Source organism: Streptopelia decaocto (genome assembly GCF_964273445.1).
Source record: "Streptopelia decaocto genome assembly, contig: HAP1_SCAFFOLD_2356, whole genome shotgun sequence".
NCBI classification, from domain to species: domain Eukaryota; kingdom Metazoa; phylum Chordata; class Aves; order Columbiformes; family Columbidae; genus Streptopelia; species Streptopelia decaocto.
Genome location: NW_028116437.1, coordinates 1 through 10,177, shown reverse-complemented (window position 1 = coordinate 10,177; position 10,177 = coordinate 1). Strand labels below are relative to the sequence as shown.

At 70.1% G+C, this 10,177-nt stretch overlaps 1 protein-coding gene and 1 long non-coding RNA gene across 2 annotated transcripts; both read left to right on the top strand.

Annotated features, from left to right (window-relative positions):
• Positions 1-1,236: 1,236 nt before the first annotated feature.
• Positions 1,237-8,182, top strand: LOC309452202 (filamin-B-like; the record flags this gene model as incomplete). The annotated part of the gene is made up of 6 exons (XM_082076876.1): positions 1,237-1,359; positions 1,619-1,815; positions 2,561-2,736; positions 3,980-4,198; positions 6,157-6,374; positions 7,869-8,182. Coding segments are annotated over 6 exons (1,122 nt in total), but the record flags the coding sequence as incomplete, so codon positions are not given.
• Positions 8,183-9,486: 1,304 nt separating this feature from the next.
• Positions 9,487-10,176, top strand: LOC309452203. Its single transcript, XR_014186464.1, has 3 exons — positions 9,487-9,843; positions 9,995-10,038; positions 10,162-10,176. It is a non-coding gene; the product is annotated as an uncharacterized lncRNA (long non-coding RNA).
• Position 10,177: the final 1 nt, after the last annotated feature.

The window sequence follows — 10,177 nt, the reverse complement described above, 5'->3', positions numbered from 1 at the left end:
GATAACCCCCCCGGGTTATTTGGGGTGCGGGTTTGGGGTGTTTGTCCCCCCAGGTTGTCTGGGGGCGGTTTGGGGGTGTCACCCCCACTGGGGTTTTTGGGAGGATTTGGGGGTGTTACCCCCCTGTAATTATTTGGGGGGAGGATTTGGGGGGGTTCTCCCCAGTTTTGGGGTGTCCCCCCCATTTGGGAACGTGTTTCCTGGGTTTGGGGTGTCCCCCCAGCTTTGGGATGTTCTCCCTGAGTTTGGGGTGTCCCCCCCTGTTTGGGGTGTCCCCCCTGTTTGGGGGTTCCCCCCTGTTTCGGGGTGTCCCCCGGGTTTGTGGGTGTCCCTGTTTTGGGCTGTCCCCGTTTCGGGGTGTCCTCCCGTTTTGGGGTTTCCCCTTTCGGGGTTTCTCATTTCGGGGTGTCCCCGTTTCGGGGTTTTCCCCATTTCAGGGTGTCCCCGTTTTGGGGTGTCCCCGTTTCGGGGTTTTCCCCCATTTCGGGATGTCCCGTTGCGGGGTGTCCCATTCAGGGTGTCCCCGTTTCGGGGTGTCCTCCCGTTTTGGGGGTTTCCCATTTCGGGGCTTCTCATTTTGGGGTGTCCCCGTTTAGGGGTGTCCCGTTTCGGGGTGTCCCGTTTTGGGGTGTCCCATTTTGGGGTGTCCCGTTCGGGGTGTCCCGTTCCGGGGGTCCCCATTTCGGGGTGTCCCGTTTCGGGGGTCCCCATTTCGGGGGTGTCCCATTTTGGGGTGTCCCGTTTCGGGGGTCCCATTTTCGGGGTGTCCCGTTTCGGGGTGTCCCATTTCGGGGGTTCCTGTTTTGGGGTGTCCCATTCCGGGGGTCCCCATTTCGGGGTGTCCCGTTTCGGGGTGTCCCGTTTCAGGGGTCCCCATTTCGGGGTGTCCAATTTTGGGGTGTCCCGTTCCGGGGTGTCCCATTTCGGGGTGTCCCATTTTGGGGTGTCCCGTTTCGGGGTGTCCCGTTTTTGGGGTGTCCCCGTTTCGGGGTGTCCCGTTTCGGGGGTCCCTATTTCGGGGTGTCCCATTTTGGGGTGTCCCGTTTTGGGGTGTCCCGTTCCGGGGGTCCCCATTTCGGGTGTCCCGTTTTGGGGTGTCCGTTTCGGGGTGTCCCGTTTCGGGGGTCCCCATTTTGGGGTGTCCCATTTCGGGGTGTCCCGTTCCGGGTGTCCCCGTTTCGGGGTGTCCCGTTTCGGGGTGTCCCCGTTTCGGGGTCCCTGACGTGTCCCCCCCAGGAGTCGGGGCTCAAGGTTCACCAAACCGGCCTCGTTCGCCGTGAGCCTGACGGGGCGCGGGGGGCGCTGGACGCCAAGGTGCACAGCCCCTCGGGGGCGCTGGAGGAGTGCCACATCACCGAGGTCACCCCAGGTGGGTACCCCAAAACCTGCCCCCCAAACTGCACCCTGAAACCTGCCCCCAAACCTGTCCCCCAAACCCGCCCCCAAACCTGCCCCCACAAGGTGCACAGCCCCTCGGGGGCGCTGGAGGAGCCACAGCACCGAGGTCACCCCAGGTGGGTACCCAAAAAAAACTGCACCCCAAAACCTGCAACCTGCCCCCCAAACTGCACCCCGAAACCTGCCCCCCAAACCCGCCCCCAAACCCCGCCCCCACAAGGTGCACAGCCCCTCGGGGCGGCTGGAGGAGCCACATCACCGAGGTCACCCCAGGGTGGGTACCCCAAAACCGCCCCCCAACTGCACCCCGAAACCTGCCCCGAAACCTGCCCCCAAACCTGCCCCCCAAACCCGCCCCCACAAGGTGCACAGCCCCTCGGGGGCGCTGGAGGAGCCACATCACCGAGGTCACCCCAGGTGGGTACCCCAAAACCTGCCCCCCAAACTGCACCCGAACCTGCCCCCAAACCTGCAACCTGCACCCCGAAACCTGCCCCCCAAACCCGCCCCCACAAGATGTGCAGCCCCTCGGGGGCGCTGGAGGAGCCACAGCACCGAGGTCACCCCAGGTCAGCACTGCACCCCAAAACCTGCCCCCCAACCTGCACCCCAAAACTGCATCCTGCACCCCAAAACCTGCCCCCCAACCTGCACCCCAAAACCTACCCCCCACACTGCACCCCGAAACCTCGGGGGGTCCCGGGGGCTCTGAGTGGTCCCGGGGGCTCTGGGGTCCCGGGGCTCGGGGTCGCTGACCCCGCCCCCCCAGACAAGCACGGGTGCGGTTCATCCCGGGGGGCTCTATTTTGGTCTGGGGGGGTCTCTAACCCTGCCCCCCCCAGACAAGCACGCGGTGCGGTTCATCCCGGGGGGCTCTGGGGGCTCTGGGGGGGTCTCTAACCCTGCCCCCCCCAGACAAGCACGCGGTGCGGTTCATCCTGGGGGGCTCTATGTTGGTCTGGGGGTCTCTGGGGGGTCTCTAACCCTGCCCCCCCCAGACAAGCACGCGGTGCGGTTCATCCCGGGGGGCTCTATGTTGGTCCGGGGGTCTCTGGGGGGTCTCTAACCCTGCCCCCCCCAGACAAGCACGCGGTGCGGTTCATCCCGGGGGGCTCTGGGGGGCTGTCTCTGGGGGGGTCTCTAACCGGTGCCCCCCCCCCAGACAAGCACGCGGTGCGGTTCATCCCGCGCGAGAACGGCGTCTACACCATCGACGTGAAGTTCGAGGGCTCGCACATCCCGGGCAGCCCCTTCCGCGTGCGCGTGGGGGAGCCCGGCCAGGCGGGCGACCCGGGGCTGGTGTCGGCCTACGGCCCGGCCTGGAGGGCGGCACCACAGGTACCGGGGGGCACCGGGGGACGGGGGGGCACCGGGGTACGGGGGGGCACCGGGGGGACGGGGGGCACGGGGCGGCACCACAGGTACGGGATGGGGGGGCACCGGGGTATGGGGGGCACCGGGGTATGGGGGGCACCATGGGTACGGGATGGGGGGGCACCGGGGTATGGGGGGGCACCCACAGGTACGGGATGGGGGGCACCGGGGTATGGGGGGGCACCGGGGTATGGGGGGCACCGGGGTACGGGGGGGGCACCACAGGTACGGGATGGGGGGGCACCGGGGGACGGGGGGCACGGGGGTACGGGGGGGGGCACCAGGGTATGGGGGGGCACCGGGGTATGGGGGGGCACCACAGGTACCGGGGGGGCACCGGGGGGACGGGGGGCACCGGGGTACGGGGGGGCACCACAGGTACGGGATGGGGGGGCACCGGGGTATGGGGGGCACCGGGGTATGGGGGGGGCACCACAGGTACGGGATGGGGGGCACCGGGGTACGGGGGGGGCACGGGGGTACGGGGGGGCACCACAGGTACGGGGATGGGGGGGCACCGGGGTATGGGGGGGCACCGGGGTATGGGGGGGCACCGGGGTACGGAGGGGGCACCACAGGTACGGGGGGGGCACCAGGGTATGGGGGGCACCGGGGTACGGGGGGGGCACCACGGGTATGGCCAAGGCGCTGGGGGCTCCATGGTGACCCCATGGGTTGGGGTCTCTCTGTGGGGTGTTGGGGTGACCCGGGTGTTGGGGTCCCCATGGTGACCCCAGTGTCCCCCCAGGCTCCCTGGCCGAGTTCGTGGTGAACACGGCCAAGGCACTGGGGTCTCTCTGTGTGGGTTGGGGTGACCCATGGGTTGGGGTCTCTGTGTGGGTTGGGGTCTCCATGGTCTCCATGTCCCCAGGCTCCCCGGCCGAGTTCGTGGTGAACACGGCCAAGGCACTGGGGGCTCTCAGTGGGGTGCTGGGGGCTCTCTGTGTGGGTTGGGGTCTCTCTGTGTGGGTTGGGGTCCCCATGGTGACCCCCATGTCCCCCCCCAGGCTCCCCGGCCGAGTTCGTGGTGAACACGTCCAAGGCGCTGGGGGCTCTGTGTGGGTTGGGGTCTCCATGGTCTCCATGTCCCCAGGCTCCCGGCCGAGTTCGTGGTGAACACGTCCAAGGCGCTGGGGGCTCTGTGTGGGTTGGGGTCTCTCTGTGTGGGTTGGGGTCCCCATGGTCTCCATGGTCTCCATGTCCCCAGGCTCCCCGGCCGAGTTCGTGGTGAACACGTCCAAGGCCGGCCCCGGCGCGCTGGCCGTGACCATCGAGGGCCCGTCCAAGGTGAAGATGGAGTGCCGGGAGTGCCCCGAGGGCTTCCGCGTCACCTACACGCCCATGGCCCCCGGCAGCTACCTCATCGCCATCAAGTTCGGGGGCCCCCACCACATCGTGGGCAGCCCCTTCAAGGCCAAGATCACCGGTGAGGGGGGGCGGGGGGGAGGGTAGGGCCAGACTGGGGGGGTGAGGGGCTGGGGGGTTTGGGGGTCAGAGGGGTTTGGGGGTTTGGGGGTCAGAGGGGTTTGGGGAAGCAGATTGGGGGGTTTGGGGGGGATTTGGGGGTCAGAGGGGTTGGAGGAAGGCAGATTGGGGGGGATTTGAGGTGCTGGGGGGTTTGGGGGGTCAGGAGGGTTTGGGGGACAGGAGGGTTTGGGGGCAGATTGAGGGGTTTGGGGCTCAGAGGGGTTTGGGGGGGCAGATTGAGGGGTTTGGGGCTCAGAGGGGTTTGGGGGGGCAGATTGGGGGGGTTTGGGGCTCAGAGGGGTTTGGGGGGGCAGATTGAGGGGTTTGGGGCTCAGAGGGGTTTGGGGGGGCAGATTGGGGGCCATTTGGGGGTCAGAGGGGTTGGAGGAAGCAGATTGGGGGGGTTTGTGTACAGGGGGGTGTTGGGGTGTGGGGGAGTGTTGGGGTGCAGGGGGTGTTAATGTACGGGGGGTGTTGGGGTGCGGGGGTGTTAATGTACAGGGGTGTTGGGGTGCGGGGGGTGTTAATGTATGGGGGGTGTTGGGGTGTGGGGGTGTTGGGGTGTGGGGGTGTTGGTGTACAGGGGGTGTTGGGGTGGGGGGGGGATTTGGGGTGCGGGGGCTGTTGGGGTGTGGGGTGTTCGGGGTCCCAGGTCTGGGGGTCCCGGGTGTGGGGGTGCCAGGTCTGGGTCCCGGTCTGGGGGTCCCGGTCTGGGGGTGCCGGGTCTGGGGTCCCGGGTCTGGGGTCCCGGTCTGGGGGTCCCGGTCTGGGGGTGCCGGGTCTGGGGGTTCCGGGTCTGGGGTCCCTGGTCTGGGGGTCCTGGTCTGGGTCCCGGTCTGGGGGTCCCGGTTTGGGGTCCCGGGTCTGGGGTCCCGGTCTGGGGGTCCCGGTCTGGGGGTCCCGGTCTGGGGTCCTGGTCTGGGGGTCCCGGGTCTGGGGTCCCGGTCTGGGGGTCCCGGGTCTGGGGTCCCGGGTCTGGGGTCCCGGTCTGGGGGTCCCGGTCTGGGGGTCCCGGTCTGGGGTCCTGGTCTGGGGGTCCCGGGTCTGGGGTCCCGGTCTGGGGTCCCGGGTCTGGGGTCCCGGGTCTGGGGTCCCGGGTCTGAGGGTCCCGGGTCTGGGGTCCCGGTCTGGGGTCCCGGGTCTGGGGTCCCGGTCTGGGGGTCCCGGTCTGGGGGTCCCAGTCTGGGGGTCCTGGTCTGGGGTCCCGGTCTGGGGTCCCAGTCTGGGGGTCCTGGTCTGGGGGTCCCGGGTCTGGGGTCCCGGTCTGGGGTCCCGGCTCTGGGGTCCTGGTCTGGGGGTCCTGGTCTGGGGTCCCGGTCTGGGGGTCCCGGTCGGGGTCTGGGTCTGGGGTCCCAGTCTGGGGTCCTGGTCTGGGGTCCCGGGTCTGGGGTCCCAGTCTGGGGTCCCGGGTCTGGGGGTCCTGGTCTGGGGTCCCGGTCTGGGGGTGCCGGGTCTGGGGGTGCCGGGTCTGGGGGTCCGGGTCTGGGGTCCCGGGTCTGGGGTCTGGGTCTGGGGTCCCGGTCTGGGGGTCCCGGTCTGGGGGTCCTGGTCTGGGGTCCCGGGTCTGGGGTCCCGGTCTGGGGTCCCAGTCTGGGGTCCCGGTCTGGGGGTCCCGGTCTGGGGGTCCTGGTCTGGGGGTCCCGGCTCTGGGGTCCCGGTCTGGGGGTCCCGGTCTGGGGGTCCCAATCTGGGGGTCCCGGGTCTGGGGTCTGGGTCTGGGGTCCCGGGTCTGGGGTCCCGGTCTGGGGGTGCTGGGTCTGGGGTGCCGGGTCTGGGGTCCTGGGTCTGGGGTCCCGGTCTGGGGTCCCAGTCTGGGGTCCTGGCTCTGGGGTCCCGGGTCTGGGGTCCCAGCTCTGGGGTCCCCGGATGTGGGGGTCCCGGTCTGGGGTCCCAGCTCAAGGTGCTGCCGCCCCCCAGGGCCGCGGCTGGTGAGCAGCCACAGCCTGCGGGAGAGCTCGTCGGTGCTGGTGGACGCGGGGGGGCACGCGCTGCCCGGGGGGGCGGCCGCGCCGGGGGGGCCGCCCCGGTGCCCCCCGTCTTCTCGGACGCCAGCAAAGTGGTGGCCAAGGGGCTGGGGCTCAGCAAGGCCTTCGTGGGCCAGAAGAACTCGTTCAGCGTGGACTGCAGCAGGGCCGGTGCGCGGGGGGGACGGGGGGACCGGGGGGGAACGGGGGGGGGCACCGGGGGGGGTGCGGGGGGGGGACACCGGGGTTGGGGGAACACTGGGGGGGGGCATCGGGGGGGGCACGGGGGGACACACCGGGGTTTGGGGGGACACTGGGGTGGGGGGACATCGGGGTTGGGGGGACACCGGGGTTGGGGGACACCGGGGTTTGGGGAAACCCCCCACCAGGGTTTGGGGGGACACCGGGGTTGGGGGGGACACTGGGGTGGGGGACACCAGGGTTTGGGGGACACTGGGGTTTGGGGGGACACCCACTGGGTTTGGGGAGACACCAGGGTTTGGGGGAACACCGGGGTGGGGGGCACTGGGGTTGGGGGGAGACCAGGTTTGGGGGGACACTGGGGGTTTGGGGGAGACCAGGTTTGGGGGGACACTGGGGTTTGGGGGACACTGGGTTTGGGGAACCCCCACCGGGTTTGGGGGGACACCAGGGTTTGGGGAACCCCCCCTGGGTTTGGGGGGACACCGGGTTTTGGGGGGACACCGGGTTTGGGGGAACACCAGGGCTTGGGGAACCCCGCACCGGGATTTGGGGGGACACCAGGGCTTGGGGAACCCCCCACCGGGTTTGGGGGACACTAGGGTTTGGGGGAACACTGGGGTTTGGGGAACCCCCCCTGGGTTTGGGGGGACACCGGGTTTTGGGGGGACACCAGGGTTTGGGGAACACCAGGGCTTGGGGAACCCCCCACCGGGGTTGGGGGGACCCCGAGTTTGGGGAGCCCCTGGGTTTGGGGTGAGCCTTGGGCTTTGGGGTGGCCCACCTGGGGTTTGCAGTGAGCCCCCCGGGTTTGGGGTGACAGGTGTAGGGTGACCCCCCCCCCAGCTTTGGGGAACCCCCCACCAGGGTTTGGGGAACCCCCCTGGGTGTGGGGATCCCCCATGTTTGGGGAGCCCCTGGGTTTGGGGTGACCCCCTTGGGCTTTGGGGTGACCCCCAGGTTTGGGGTGACGGGTGTGGAGTGACCCCCCCCTGGCTTTGGGGAACCCCCACCAGGGTTTGGGGTGACCCCCTGGGCTTTGGGGTGATCTCCAGGTTTGGGGTGACACCCCCCCCCCCCGGATTTCAGGAGCCCCCGGGTTTGGGGTGACCCCCCCAGGTTTGGGGTGACCCTGAGTTTGGGGTGATCCCCACTGGGTTTGGGGTGACCCTCAGGTTTGGGGTGGTCCTGGGCTTTGGGGATCCCCCCAGGTTTGGGGTGACCCCCCCTGGGCTTTGGGGTGAATCCCCCGGTTTGGGGAGCCCCCTGGGCTTCGGGGAGCCCCCCCAGGTTTTGGGGTGTCCCCCCTTCCCGGGGTTGCTTGACCCCCCATCCCGTGGCTCAGTGCTTTGCCGGGGGGCTCATTTTGGGGGGGGATTTTTGGGGTGTCTTTAGGGGGAGGTTCCATTATTTTTGGGGGGGGTGTGCCCCATTTCGGGGCGCTGACCCCCCGCCCCCCCCCAGGGAACAACATGCTGCTGGTGGGGGTGCAGGGCCCCCGCTCGCCCTGCGAGGAGATCGTGGTCAAGCACCTGGGCAACCAGCTGTACAACGTGGGCTACCTGCTGCCGCGAGCGCGGCGACTACCTGCTGGTGGTCAAGTGGGGCGACCAGCACGTGCCCAACAGCCCCTTCCGCCTCACGGTGCCCTGACCCCCCCCGGGACCCCCCCGGGACCCCCGGATCGGGATCCCCGGATCGGGAACCCTGGGCCACGGGAAACCCCGGATCGGGATCCCCGGATCGGGAACCCTGGGCCACGGGAAACCCCGGATCGGGACCCCGGATCGGGATCCCCGGATCGGGACCCCGGGCCACGGGAAACCCCGGATCGGGACCCCCGGATCGGGAACCCTGGGCCACGGGAAACCCCGGATCGGGAACCGGAAACCCGGATCGGGAACCCCGGATCGGGAACCCGGATCGGGATCCCCGGATCGGGACCCCCGGGCCATGGGAAACCCCGGATCGGGACCCCCGGATCGGGACCCCCCGGGCCATGGGAAACCCCGGATCGGGATCCCCGGATCGGGACCCCCGGGCCATGGAAACCCCGGATCGGGACCCCCGGATCGGGAACCCTGGGCCACGGGAAACCCCGGATCGGGACCCCCGGATCAGGAACCCCGGATCGGGACCCCCGGATCGGGACCCCCGGTCCACGGGAAACCCCGGATCGGGATCCCCGGATCGGGACCCCCGGATCGGGACCCCCGGGCCATGGGGACACCCCGGATCGGGATCCCCGGATCCAGACCCCCCGGGCCATGGAAACCCCGGATCGGGACCCCCGGATCGGGACCCCCCCTCCCCCCCCCACCGCCGCCCCCCCCCGCCACGCCCCCCCCGTCACGCCGCCTCCCCCCGTTCCCACCCCCTCTCTGGGGGGGGCAGGGAGGGCCCCCCCGTTTCTGCCACCGGTTCAGACCCCCCCCCCCCCCCCCCCCCCCTTTTCTTTTCTTTTGTCCTTTTTATTTTATGTTAATTTTTTAACGTGACCCGGGGGGGTCCCGGCCGCCCCCCCCCCGAACCCCAATAAAATTCGTTCTGCTTCACTGGGCCTCGTCTGCTTGGGGATGTATAGGGGTATATATATATATATATGTACAGCCTATGGATTGGGGGGGTCTACAGATTGGGGGGAACCCTATGGATTGGAGGGGACGGGACGGGGGGGGGTCTTCCCTTTGGGGAGGGGGCTGGGGGGACAAGAGGGGCTGCTCTATACATCGCGCACTGCGGCAGTTCGCACCGGGGGTCTCTATACGTTAAGCGGACCCTATAGAACGGGCGGATGACACACGGAGCGCTCCCTGCACGTTGGGGTGACCCGCGTGGAGGGGGCGGAGCCCGGCGCAGCGCTATAGGGTGTCGTGTACCCCCCCCGCGTCGCACCGATCTGGGCGGATTTATTCAAATGAGATGCAAATGAGGCCGTCGCGTGTTTAATTCGCGGGGAGGGGCGGGGCTATGCAAATAGCGCGTAACGCGCGCCGTCCAATCAGCGCCCGGAGCGCGCGCGCAACGCTCCCCGCGCGTCTCGCGGGCACGTCTGTCCACTCTGTCCCTCCCCCCCCCTCCCCGCCGCGCTCTCTGATTGGCTGCCTCTCCTCTCTCCGCTGGGTGAGCTGGCTAGAGCGGCGCCCGCCGCCCCTATCGCCCGGCAGCGGGGCCGCCGCTCCCGCCCCACCTCCCCCCGCGCTCCGCCGCTCCCGCGCTACATCCCCCCGCCTCGCCGCGTCCTCTCGGGGCGGCGCCGCTTCCCCGGCGGCGGCGGCGGCGACCGGGCGCGTCGCGCAACGTCCCCGCCGGCGGGCGAGTCCTCCGGCGGGCGGCCAGAGCGCCGCCGGAAGCCGGGGGGCGTGGCCGGAAGCCAGGGGCGGGCGCGGTATATAAGCAGCGCGCAGGCGTCGCCGCTCTCTTTCTCGCGTTGGGCGAGGTGAGCGCCGCGCTGGGGCGGCGGGGCCGGGAGAGGCCGCGGGATCCCGGGGAGGCCGCTGGATCCCGGGGAGGCCGCTGGATCCCGGGGCCCGGAGAGGCCGCCGCGCCGCCCCCGCCGCCCCCACAACCTCCGCCGCTGTCTCCCGCAGGTCCCCGGGCCCGGAGCCGCCATGGGCCGCCGCCCGGCGCGATGGTGAGTCCCGTGACGTCACCGCGGGGGGGGGGGTGTGACGTCATTCCACGCCTCTCGACCTCAAGGGGGGGGCGGGGAGGAGCGTGGCGGGTTTAGGGCCCCCCCCATCCTCACCCCCCCCAGTTACAGATACTGCAGA